This window comes from Mastomys coucha, unplaced genomic scaffold (genome assembly GCF_008632895.1).
Source record: "Mastomys coucha isolate ucsf_1 unplaced genomic scaffold, UCSF_Mcou_1 pScaffold8, whole genome shotgun sequence".
Lineage (NCBI taxonomy): Eukaryota > Metazoa > Chordata > Mammalia > Rodentia > Muridae > Mastomys > Mastomys coucha.
The window spans coordinates 73153963-73167603 of NW_022196914.1; the positions used below are offsets into that span (position 1 = coordinate 73153963).

At 39.7% G+C, this 13641-nt stretch overlaps 1 protein-coding gene across 8 annotated transcripts in view; it reads left to right on the forward strand.

Moving 5' to 3' along the window:
- Slc38a9 (solute carrier family 38 member 9) overlaps positions 1 to 13641 on the forward strand; it is a 79348-nt gene that overhangs the window by 22351 nt on the left and 43356 nt on the right. For 4 of the 8 annotated variants that reach the window (XM_031359784.1, XM_031359785.1, XM_031359790.1 and 1 more), the window contains 4 exons: positions 8323 to 8455; positions 11898 to 12019; positions 12141 to 12204; positions 12910 to 13003. In XM_031359784.1, the coding sequence (XP_031215644.1) occupies positions 8323 to 8455; positions 11898 to 12019; positions 12141 to 12204; positions 12910 to 13003 (413 nt within the window). Of the gene's footprint in view, positions 1 to 6336; positions 6422 to 8195; positions 8456 to 11897; positions 12020 to 12140; positions 12205 to 12909; positions 13004 to 13641 lie in introns of all 8 variants that reach the window. The other 4 variants (XM_031359789.1, XM_031359786.1, XM_031359788.1 and 1 more) reach the window with 3 other exon arrangements.

Here is a 13641-nt window from a genome sequence, read left to right on the forward strand (position 1 = left end):
TTGAGAAATGGTCTCTCACTGAACCTGAAGCTTCAGTTAGGTCAGCCTGGCTGGCCAGAGAGTGTTTGGGGCTCTTCGCACTGAGGTTACAGGCCGAGGCCTCCATGCAGTTTCTCATCTGCTGCTGGGAACTAAGCTCTAGTCCTCGTGCGCATGGCAACCATCTCCTCTGCCCTGGGAATCAGTTTCATGTGTAGAAGAAATGTCCTTCAGCCTCATCTATTTTCTGCTCCTATCACAGTATGTAGTCTGTGAAGAGAGTATGTGCTGGAACAGCCAAGACCAAGGCATAAGCCTTCCATCCTGTAAGGGCTGTGTCTTCACATGGCAGAAGAGTGAAAGAGCAAGTTAACCAAATGCTATTCAAAGCTTCTGTGATGAAGGCCTTGAGACACTGAGACGGGAGCCCATGGTTTAGTTGCTTCTCTCAGGCCTCACCTCTTAATATGTTAGCATTGGCAGCACTGGTGTTCTAAGGAAGGTTAAGGGAGACGGGCTGGGGAGGTGGCTCAGAGCTGTTGTTCCTCTAGAGGAACCAGGTTCAAGTTCCAGCACCCCTGGCAGCTCACTGATGGCCTCCAAGTGCACCAGGCACACATGCAGTGCACAGACATACATGCAGGCAAAATAAAGGAATCCTTCAGAAATGATTAAGGGGATGATTAAGAGGCTCATTTTCTTCAGTGATGGGTTTAAAGGTGTTCAGAGTTTTGGTTTCCCATTTCTGAAGGATTACAATAAAATGGCAAAAATAGACTAGGTAAGTGGCAGTTATCTGAACTAGAAGTTCAAGGCCACACTAGGCAGCATATGTTTTTTATTAATTTATTGATTTAGTTTATATCCCAATCACAGCTTTCCCTCCTCTCCTCTCCTCATCTCTCCTCCTCACCATCCTCCATCCTCCCTTTTCTCAGACAAGGCTCAGAAAAATGGAGGCCTCCCATGGATATAATCCCTCCTAGGCACAGCAAGTTGCAGTAGGACTAGAGGTATTTTCTCCTGCTACTGTCTAAGCAAGGCAGCCCAGTTAGGGGACAGGGATCCAAAGGCTGGCACCAGAGTCAGAGACCGCCCCTGCTCCTGCTGTGAGGAGTCCCACAGGAAGACCGAGATGTACAGCTGTTACATAGGGTAGCATACTTTTAAAGGCAACTTTAGTAGCATATATAGAAAGTAAAAGCAAGATATTTTCCTCTTTCTCTGTCTCTGTCTCTCTCTGTCTCTCTCTCTTTGTGTGTGTGTGTGTGTGTGTGTGTGTGTGTGTGTGTGTGTGTGTTTATTCTCAATTCTTCCAATATGTCAAGTTTCTTAAGAAAGAAAAGTTCAGGTCAATGCTAAAATTTGGTTAAATTTTGGTTTAAATGGTAGCTACTAGCCTATCAGCCTAGTGGCTGTTTTTATTCCCCCACTCCTCTCTTTCACACATATCCCATTATGAAATATTTAGATTACAAAGACTGGAGACTTAATACTTAGAGTATTTTTTGGTTGATTTGTTTCAGACTGTTACCTTGATACCCCTCACAATTCTTGTGTGCATTTAAGACTGTTTTGATTTGTTTTGTCATTCACACATAGTGGGTAAGGAGAAGCTGCTTGAAGTTCCCACGTTCCTGATCTCCTTTTGGTGTCTGTCACTCACCATGTCTTGTATGGAATCACCCTCTCTAAACACAAGCTGACGTGAAGCAGGGCATCACTCTTGATATCAACTAGAGAAATACAGAGATGCATGTGGGTGTTTACCTACAAGTACACCTATCATCTGAACTTGGTTGGGACACTTCTTGTGTTTATCTGACTCTCTTGCCCTGCTCCCATGAAATACTGAAAAAGAAGATAAAAACTGAATCCTTGCATTTCTATTACAGAAATAAAACATTCATCTATGGCATTTTGGAGAGCCAAAATTTGAAACATGAATTGCATCAAAATAATTTTGAGATTCATTCTTAGTAGGATCTGTATTTAATTAGGATAATATGGGCCTGAGAATTAATTTTCAGTTCAAGTTCTTTGCCATATGTTTTTGATGAAGATGTTTACTTGCAACTAAGTTAACAGTTTGGAATTCCTTTTTTTTTTTTGGTTTTCCGAGACAGAGTTTCTCTGTGTAGCCCTGACTGTCCTGGAATTCACTCTGTAGACCAAGCTTGCCTTGAACTCAGAAATCCGCCTGCTTCTGCCTCCCAAGTGACAGTTTGGAATTCTAAAATGGGGAATTTATAACCTTCAACCAAATGTTTCTTAGCATTCACATTTTCTAAACCTCCTTCATCACGCTGTTCTTCTCAGTTAAAAGTAACAGGTGGGGCTAGAACTTGAACATGACTCTAAAGAACAATGGCTGCTCTTCCAGAGGACCCAAGTTCAATTCCCAGCACCCCCATGACCTCTCACAACTGTCCAAAATTTCAGTCCTAGGGGAACCAGCACCCTTTCTGGCCTCCATGGGCACCAGGCACTCATATGGTACACAGACATACATATAGGCAAAACACTCATACACGTAAAATAAATAAATACATAATTTAAGAAAAATAACATTAGCCATCCTAAAAAATGGACCGCATATAAATGTGTGTGTCCATGCATTCATTCATTTGCAAATTACACATGTTTACTTACTTACACTTTATTTATATATCCCGTAAGTTAGCATACACCACAGAAACTTTTAATTATAAGAAATAAGCAATGCTGACAAAAATTGGGTGGTATATACTAACAGTATAGTGAAAGTTCACTTTAAAATAACAAACTTTCAATATGCTTTTCTAAAATAACATTGTAACAATTATTTAGGCTGATTTCAATCTCATCTAGTAATTATGTGGAATTGTTGAAATTTACTGGTAATTTTCTTTTACACTTAGTACTTGAAATACTATTTGTATAATTTGGTATTTCATACAATTTTTGTCCTTGTTGGTTAGTTTTTTAGACATGTCTCTGTAGCACAAGCTGGCCTGGAACTCATTATATAATCCAGGCTAGCCTCAAACTCATAGCAGTCTTTCTGCCACGTTCTCCTGAGTACTAGGATTGCAGACATGAGCCACCTTGCTCCAGATTCCATGTGTTTGTTAAAGCTCAAAATATTGGTATTGATGGTATAATACTGTTAATATGGATCCAATCAGTATCTAGTCCCCTGACCTCTTCTCTCTTTTGTATCCTTCGGTGTTCTCCTTCATCCCTAACACTCTCTGTATTCATTTTAATCTCTACATGCAAACACCTGTCTATGTTCCAAACATGCACAGAGACACCCCCTTCTTTCTCTCTCTCCTTCTCGCACACACACTGATATAGAGGGAGCCTGCAATAGGTGGCATATCTTTCTATGGGGGAAGAAGAGTTAGTAGACTGAGTGACCCTCTTCCAAAGTGGAAGAGTTGTCCAGCTGTTGTGAGCACTGCATGGAAGGATCTCTACCCACTACAGGAAGATCGCAGAGCCTTTCTGGACCCAGTACATCACAGGTTTCACTAGGAAGGGTCACTGGGCATTGGGAAACAAAGAGAAAGCTCTGGGTGCATTTCTAGCTAATAGGTTATATTTGGAAATGTTTAGTGTTCTTACGGGTTGCTGCTCAGTTTGTGCAACATTTGATACTTCTCCAATTTCTGTGGAGCAATCTAAAGTTATTTCAAGATAATTTTCCCTTGGATCTGGAAAGATGGCTCATTCTATAAAGTGCTTGCACTCAAGCATGAAACCATGAGTTTGGATCCCTAGCACCACATAAAAGCTGGGACAGAGGCAGGCATTTGCGATCCCACCACTGGAGGCTCTGACTGGGAGACAGTAAGATCTCTAGAGCTCATTGGCTAGTCAGCCTAGCCAAACTGATAAGCTCTAGGTTCGTCATCTTAAAAACTAACATGAAGCCTGACTGAAGACCTCCTACGTCAACTTCTGGTCTCCATGCACATACACACACATGCTCACATCTATACAATGTGCACACGTATTTTTCTTAAAGTACTAGCTTATTCTGTATTCCCTTACCACATTTTTAAAGCACACTACCACTGAGATAAACTGCCAACCCCCACTTAGCGCATTCTGTACAGGTGCTGTAACATACCAAATACAGTTATTGGCTCTCTGAATGTGCTAGTGACCAAAGTGACAACAACAACAAGTCCTACCCCTGTAGAGCTGGCATTTCACCAGAGGGGACCAAAAAATTAATATTAGTCTATGATATTAGGCAGTGTAGCTGCAGAAGAAAGATCTACAAAGGTGGATAGCAGGAGTGTCAAAGAGGTGTTGAAGTTTAGATGTGATGACCGTAATCATCAAAGGCCATGTTGAGAAAGGGACAGCTTAGGAAAAAACTAAAAGAGGTGATATAAGCTGTGCAGAAATCTAGATAAAAGGTCTTTGTAGATTTTGTTTTACCAGAAATGAATAGCAAAGGTCCTGAAGAAGCTGTGTGCATGTAGTGTTTGAGGATTGGTGAGGCTAATGTGGTGGCACTGAAGTCCAAACTATGGAATAAGGGAGGCACAGTGGAGAACAGTTTGATACACGAGCCAGGCTTTCAGACTGGACAGCATACTTTCAGTATGGCCAGTGTCTGTATGGTTTCAAGTTGCATGAACCCCGCCAATGGAGTGAGACCACAGGAGAGAAATCTGTTCTGAGAACTCTAGGGTACCTTACATTTAAGAACTATAGATTTGGGAAGTAATTAGTCAAAGAAACAGACACGCTGGCTTTCTTCCTTTAGACTAAATCCTGTGTAAGCATGTGAAAATCTCCATATACTGATAACATGTGTTTTTAAAATATATCTCATACTTTTTCTTTTTGATTCGCCCTCTTTTCCTTCCACTCCCATGTATTTTGTGTGTGTGTGTGTGTGTGTGTGTGTACATGTACAGGAAGTGAACCCAAGGCTTTGCACATGCTGAGCCTGTGAGTTACATCCCTAGTCTTCCATTCTTTGAAACACTCTCTTCTCCTATTAGCCATATCTGTCTTAAGATTCAGCTTACCTATAATGTCCTCAACAGTCTTCCAGATGATGTAGTTCCCTTTCCTTTGTCCCTTACCCCATCCCCCACATAACCCAAGCATCACACAGCCCTCCTATTTGCCTTGCTCCCATTGTTGCCTGAAACACTTGGTTTCTTCCCTCTGGGCCTATGTCACTTACTTATATATCTCTGCAGGTTATTGTACAGTCCTTGTGGCTCTACGTTCTATTTACTGTTTAATGCCTAACACAAATGCAGAATACTTAGTTGGAACTTAAATAATATTTATATATTAAATTTGGAAACCACTACTAAATAAACTAACCAAAGTAGAGAAGTTTCTATAGGCTCAGCCTTGGTAAGTGTGTTTCAAGCTGGGTTGTAGGGCAGAGGTTTGTAAAGACATGCTGATATTTGGGCTTCAGAGGAAGTGAGAAACACACCAGAGGGTCAGCACTCACCAGCATTCCCTCGCAGTAGGACTTTCTAGGTGCAGTGGCCTGGGTAATTTCTTTTTCTGCCCTATGACCCGAAAAACTTTCTGGAAGACAAAGCATTTTACCAAGTAGGTAGAAGCAAGTGCAACGGCTCATTATTTGAAATGTATCTATGTCACATTTTTGGAATACTTGATTGCCCTGTTATTTTTGTTTGTTTGTTTTTGTTTTGTGTTAATAAGTTACCCCAACCTTTCTGTCGGGTGTTAGAACACCTCAACTTCCATAGAGATGCAAATAACTGGGCAATTTCAAATCAAGATTTCCATACTGGGTATGAACCTTGCCATGAGTCATAGAGTTATTACTAAACCTCACAGGAGCGTGGCTTGGCAGTAGAAGGGTGGAGACAGATTGAAAAGCCAAAAGATTTTAAGGAATTTAAGGAGCATACTCTAAAAAAGGTGTTAGTAGGAGTGTGGTTTTGTTGTTTATGTGTATATTAAATGAATATATGAGAATTGAATCACATTTTAAAATATGTTGTAAATTTTGCTCCAAATTAAAACTCTTTTGCTTTGGCATGAGCATAGCTATTTACAAGGTGAGACAGTTATGCCCTCTTTGTTCTCATTGGGTACAGCTGAACTGTGTATCAAATGGCAGGTGACCCTGATAGGCACAATTGGAAGAGAATCTAAAGATAAAAGCTCTCAAGCCTTTTGTCCTGGACATTATTCTCTATGTAGTGTTCTTCATTTTTAAAGTGTTTTAAGTAAAGTTCACTTTAGAAATATATTTTTACTTTCTGAAATATGTTTCTAATAATTCACCAAAAATATGCTGAATTGTATATTTTAAAGAGAATCTGTTTTGAAAAAATTCCAAAATATTTATTTGCACAGGCACTGAACATCTCGATGAAAATAGTTGGAAAAGAAAAGCTTTCAAAGCCATTCTGTTCTCAGAGTACCCGAGCCAACTAAACTGGTACAGTTAACACTCCAGCCAGAGGCAGGAGCCAAAGGCCTACCACTTCCCGGACTGCTTTTCAGCAGACCTTCAAACCAACCTAGTGGTTGGATGTTAATACCATTGAATTCCAGAGCAAACAGCTACAAGAAGAACATCTCTACCTCTTCCCATCAACATTAGTCCTTTAGTAGCCTAAGTAGCTGCCTTAAGTTAGCATTCTTGAGTTTTGTGGGGCACCGATCATGCCGGAAAATCCTGTAGAGTGTGAGCTTCCTAACGTAGTATCTCTGAGATACCTGTGTGCATGTGTGTGTGTGTGTGTGTGTGTGTGTGTGTGTGTGTGTTGTGGAGGCCAGAAGTCTTCCTCCATTGCACTCCACCTTGTCTTCTGAGACCCTGGAGTTCATCAGTTTGCCTAGATTAGCTAGCTCATGATCTCCGGCTGTTCACCTGTTTCTACCTCCTCCCCAGAATTGGGGTTAAAGACATGTGTCTCTGTGCTTGCATGAGTGTGCTGCAGATCTAAATTCAGTTCCTCACACTTGTGTAGCAAGCACTTCACTAACTGGACCATTGCCCTAGCCCCCAGATATCAATATTTCCACATTGCCTTTAAGAATCACTATCACAGTGGAAGTAGAAATAATATATCACATCATAACACTTTAGAGAGATTTGATTGGTGGTAATATTAGGCTACCAAATATATATGTAGTGATTGTTTAGCCTCGGCCCACTTATTTTTACTATATCCTCCTTATAATTTATTAATCGCACTTAATGCATTTGCCAGTCTGTTTGATATATTATGTTGATCTCTCTGCCCCTGTATTTACTCATATAAATGCTCTTATTACTATTCATTAAATTGACTAGTTGGTACCTACTATATTTAAATGTTGTCATGGAGAATAAATAGCAAGTGACTCAAATGGTCTTTATGTCAAATGGTCTTTATGTCTAAACTCAACTACCATTTCTTAGGTATCAGAGTTTGTTCGAAAATTAGCAGAAATTAAAATTTCTTGGGGGTTTGTTTTGTTTTGTTTTTTCATTATTTTTACCAATGTATAATGTGGAAGGGTAACATCCACAGTTTGGGACACGGTGCTATTTCCTACTTCAAAGAGTCTGAGACTTGACAGAGCAATGCGATTGAGTCTACCTTGGCTCTCCATTTTGGAGTGTTCATTATAGGAAACTTAGACAGCAAGTGAGGGAGTTCAGAACAGCACTGAAGGCTGACTGGAAGTGATGATTGAAAGCTACAATCTGCAGCTCATCGGGATATAGTCAGGGAGGAAGCAAACATAAACAGTAGGACATTAGAGCATGCTACCTAGATCCAAGAAAAGTGCTTGAGGCAAAGCTCTCGATCCTCACACAAGGAACGTGCTTGAGGTCTTTAGGACTGGTCATTAGGACATGAGCTGAGAATTAGGAGTTTTGTTTGTCAAAGGAAATAACTTTGGCTTATAGAGGAAGGAGTGGAGACTCTTCAGTAAAGGGACATTTTGTCTATAATTTCTCTGATTTAGCGCCAGAGTATTTTAAGACTAATCAAAGCAGTTTCTATCTAGCTTAAATTGTTGAAGCCAACAGATGATACATTTTGTTTTCCTTTGCCAAATTTCTCTTTAATGACGTCTTTAGTGTTTTTCTGCTATCCCTCCTCTGTTGGTAAATTCCTTAAGCTTCAAGTGTGTTTAAAGTGAAAGTATTATGAGACAAGAGCTGTATTTTGTGGGTAAGATAATACTTCTGTGACATTTTCTTTTCCCACCAAAAGTGAGAAGTGAGCGCCTTGCTTTTGTGCATCCCATTTCACATGGAGGACAAGAGGTTATTCTCTGCAATGGCTGACTTCCAGAGTTTTTGCCTGAACGTTTTTGTCAAGTAAATATTCCCTTCTCTAGGCCTTTCTATATAGAGCCTACCAACATTGTCAATGTGAATGATGTCATTCAGAGGGTTAGTGACCATGCTGCTGCTATGAACAAGCGGATTCATTACTACAGCCGGCTCACCACTCCTGCAGACAAGGCACTGGTAAGAGGCAAAGCTCTGCTGCTTGTCTAAACTTCAGTTGTAATGAACAGTAAACACCAAAATCAGGGCACCTCCCAAGGGTTGAACTTTTCACTGGAGTAGTCCAAAGATAGCATCATGCAGAGTCAAAGCAGTAGTAGTTAGTAGTTAATATGTGCTTCAGGCTTGTTCTCTCTTATCTGCTCTGGAATACAGACATTTGGAACTCTCTGTTTGACAATAGCTTTGAGCTTTGATTTTTAATTTTTTCTTATCTCAGATACCAAAAGCTCTGAGGAAGACAAATTGCTTTTGATCTAGCAGCTTAGATAAAAACATAAGATTCTGGCTAGTGTCTTTAATTTCTTGAAGCTACAAAGAAAAAATATTTATGTATATTTTCTATAGGAATAAGAAACAAATAAGTTCATGGACATACCTGATAGTTTCTTGTTTAGTATTGTCCTTTATAAATAAAAGGTCTATGCAGACCACATACTGTCACAGTTCATTGTTTTGTCTTATAAACATTTAAGAAGCTATTAGGAAAGGTCTACAAATTCAATAAAGGCCAAATTTGCATTATGGGTCATAGCTTATGGACTCATGATTGACTAAATTCTGTCTTATATTTTAGAATTTAAAAATATGTAAGTAATCAGTTGGTTATAAGTTGATCATATATGAGATACTCAGAAATTTGAAAGCTTAAAAAATATGGTTAAAATGGGCCTTAGAGGCCAAAAGGAAGAAAGGAACCAGCCTCTGACCTTCACTAGATGTCTACCAAGGAGGAATGGGTACCATCTGACCATGACTGGCTGATGTAGCCTCCTGCAGTGGCTATGTGAAGTCAGTATTCAGACCCCCTTGACTTTGCTTGTTTGGATAGCATCTCATGAAGTCCAGGCTGACCTCCAGCACTCTGTATGTTGATAGTGACCTTAAAGCCAAGCTTCCTGCCTTATCTCCTTGGTTTATAGCACAAACCACCAAACTTGGCTCTAAGATCTCAAGAAAAGTCTTATATTTCAAAAAATGCTATATGTGGGATCAATTTTTGTAGTTTTTATTTTTACCCATCTCATAGACCTTTACGTTAGTAGTGATGGTGAAGTGCATTATAGAATTATGTAAATCCTTGGGGGCGTTTGAGGTCCCAGTCTGTTTCAGACTGTCCAGAGGCTGTAGTCTTAGAAGCAGACTTCAGAGATATCATCTGGAGTTGGATGAGCAGCACTGCCTAGAAGTTAAGTCAGCACTGTGCACTGAGTTGTAACCCTCTGTTAACTGACCCTGAGATAGATGACTAGTACATCTAACCAGTTGCCAAGGTTAATGTGATCTCTCCACTTCTAACGAATTTGTATAAATACCCAAACTTATATTCTAAAAATCCCCAAATCATTTTCCCTAAAGGTATGTTTTGGAGAAGAACAATAAATCACTGTTCATAGAATAAAACCTCTTCATTTATGGAAGAAATGCTATTTTTGTCATTGTATGCTGGAAAGGAGAGAAAGTTGTCTGCCAGCATCCTGTGTTCTTGCTATTAAACGCTCATGCCTACCTAGCAGCCTTGTCAACGTCACTGAGGGCTTGGCAAAAAGGCATTGTGCAGGACTCAGTCGGAGCCACTGAAGCAGAGTCCTATGTCAGCAAGAGCCTGTGTGTCATGAAAATGCTGTTTTACACCACTGCCACAATGGGATCCTGCCTAGTTTCCATGCCTCCTAAGCATCTGCCACTCTTCCCACCCCATCCCCCACCCCTGACCTTCACATCTTCCCATGCATAATCCAGACCCAGAGGCTAACACAGGGCAGAGGATTAGATGAGGTGTACATGGAATAGGTTTATTCTTCCATTTTGTGTAGGTCAGTGTGAGACCATAACCAGAATTTACTACCTCATATTGAACCATGCTCCTTAAAGTTTTGATTTTACTTGTTTTGTTGTTGTTGTTGTTGTTTTGTTTTTTTCCCATTCACTTTGTCAGCTATTCTGTTTTTCCTTCTTGATGGAGAGTAGTCTTGCACTTTTTTTTTTACTCATGGCAGAAGAAAATATCATCTAGATCATAGAGGAATGTAAATAAAGAGAAGAAAAAACATAATTTTCATATGTATTTTTATCTGTGTCTCTAGGAACTAGGTGTTTCTGAATCCACACCATGCATAGCATTCAGGATATTCTTCCCTACAAATTGTATTGCATTAAAAGAGAAGACTATGACATTTCTGTACTCATAACCTATGGCCCCTTTCCCCACTTAAGGCCTCATACTCCATCTCTTCCTTGAAGTATTCCCTAGCTAATTTGGTTCTCATTATTTACCCAGTGAGATAGTCCAGCACAGAGTTGAACACATAATTGTATTGTGCCTTCTAATCTTGTCTAGTTGCTTCATGTGTCCAACTGGAATCTGAGACAGTTTAAGGCTGTTAACTTTACTCTCAAATAAGAAACATAGCAGAAAGTTGTAAATTTACATGTAGGTGTTAAATAATAAGAGATTGTTGGTTCACACTGGTGAGATTCTGTGCCATCAAGGACATCCTCAAGAACAACCCTCAGAGATGGGCAGAGTGTCATCAGGAAACAGGATGTTTTCCCATCCGTACTGTGAGGTGTAGATAGAAGAAATGCAGGAGGTAGTATGAGAAATTGTCTATGAGGTACATGTCTTCAATCATCTTTTCTCCATCTGGTAGTTCTCCGTTGCCCCCTTCCCTTGTGCTGATACTCTTCCATGTCTTCTGCTCCTAAGACCTTCATTTGACCATTGATTAAGTTACATTTTTACCTGGATCTTTTACCCAAAGTATTGAAAAACTAGTTATGGGCTATTTCTTTGCTTCTTGTTCATTGGCACCTCAATTCTTTAGTCTGACATCCCTGTCTGTTTCTTATATGACCACCTTCACCTCAGAGTTAGGTAAACCCTAACAAAGAACCCTTTGTTCTTGAAAAGCTCCTCAATTGAGGACAGCCTTCTCCTTGGAGATTTCTTTAATTATCGGCTCTCTTCTTTCTCATGAATGTGAAAAGTGCTTCAATGATAGAAATAACTTATTTCTCCTTTATACCTGCTGCTATATTTGAAAAAAAAATCATGGATACATAGTGATAAATGTTTATGAGACTTAGAAATATATATTAAGATGTGTCTTAAAGATATACATGCTGGTAGCTTTTTATAATCTCAACACTCATGCAGCAAAGACAGGGGTTCACACATTTGAGACAGGAAGGGAGATGTGTAATAGTCAAAGAAGGCCAGATGTGTATTAGCCGAGAATCTGACTGGCAGCTGTCCTCAGAGGAGCCCATCAACCCAAGACCCAGCTGTTCCAGCTCCATGTAAATCTGAGAAGTGTGTCTAGTCAGTTTCTTTAATCAATAGAAAACATCCTTTTTGTACATTCACTGGTTCTGATGTTTCTCTTTTCTTTTCCCCAAGATTGCTCCAGACCATGTAGTTCCTGCTCCAGAGGCATGCTATGTGTATAGTCCATTGGGCTCTGCCTATAAACTTAAGAGTTACACTGAAGGATATGGTAAAAACACCAGCTTAGTTACTATGTGAGTAAACTACTTCTTGGCATTAAACTGTATGAATGAAAATAACTGGCTATTTACCTCTGTCTTCATTGAAATGCTTGAGCAACCTGACCTCATATTGTTACTGTTATTACTCTTTCAGTTTTATGATTTGGAATACCATGATGGGAACATCTATACTAAGTATTCCTTGGGGCATAAAACAGGTAATATAATTCTTGAGTATACTTTTATCTGAAAATTTCTTAAGATTTATTATTTTTTATTTTTAATTATGCATATGAGTGAGTCTGAGTGTGGGTATTTGCATATAACTGCCTGTGCCCATGGGGGTCAGAGGTGTTGGATCCTCCTGGAGCTGGGGTTGCAGGCAGTTGTGAGCCACCCAACATGGGTCCAGTGAACCAGGCTTCAGTGCTCTGAAAGGCCAGAATGCATTTATAACTGCTAAGCCATCTCTTCAACCCCTGAGAATTTTTCTATACCTATAATCCCAACACTTAGGCTAAGGTGACAGGATCATGAGTTCAAGACCGGTTTGGACTACATAGTAAATTTTAAGCAAGTTTGTGTATATTCCATATGTCTCCAAAATAGATAAATAACTTAATTAAATAACTGACATTTTTTGCTTTATCTTTTAAGTTTGGGGCTGGGAATGGAGTTCAGTGACAGTGCTTTCCTAACTTTCATGGGGCCCTGTGTCTAATTACTAGCACTGTAAAAGAAAATAATCACTATATTTTGTCCTATTATTTACATAAAATTCTTTAAGTCTCTTTAAAAAGCAGATGGTTCTGTTTATTTTTCCACTATCATATTTTTGTCAGAATTGTTTAGCGTATCAGTATAATTGCTTATGAAGTTATTCTTACATAATGAAAGGAACCCAACTTTTTATTTTTAAAAAGGCTGGATTTACTACTGGGATGTGTGTCATCATGCTGATGGGCCTTCTAACACTTTACTGCTGCTATAGAGTGGTGAAATCACGGACTATGATAAGTAAGTAATATGATTGTTATGGGAACTAATACACTTTCCTAAGGCAGATCCTACTGTGTACATTCCATGTATGTATCAGCCGTCTCCTTTTACCTTTTCTTTGTGTATGTGTGTGCGCGCACACGCGTGTGTGCTGCAGTGCACACATGGAGGGTAAAGGACAGCTTGAAGGTGTCGGTTTTCTTGTGCCGTGAGGTTCTCTGGGATTAAACTCTTGACAGCGGCTCACAAACCTGAGCCTTCTTGCTGGCCCCAGCTGGCTCACTCTGAAACTCAGAGCTGAGCATTCTTTGGAGAAGACATTTATATTAGGGTTGGTGACCTTACAAGACAATAAAAGTGTCACTTACAAAACAGCTACATCTTATTATCTCTGTGCATGAGTGCATGTGGGTATCAGATGTGGGTGCCTCCAGTGCTTGATGGAGGCAGGTCTCCTCCCACCACAGGGGTCCTGAAGATTGAACTCGGGATCCCAGGTTTGGTGGCAAGTGCCTCTCCCTCTCACTGGACCCATAATGTTATATCTTTTAAATAAAGCCTTTGTCAGAACTATTGAGAATTCTATGAATCTAACCAATTATTGTTTACTCATTTTGTTTTTTTTTTAATTAGATGTTTTCTTATTTACAATATCT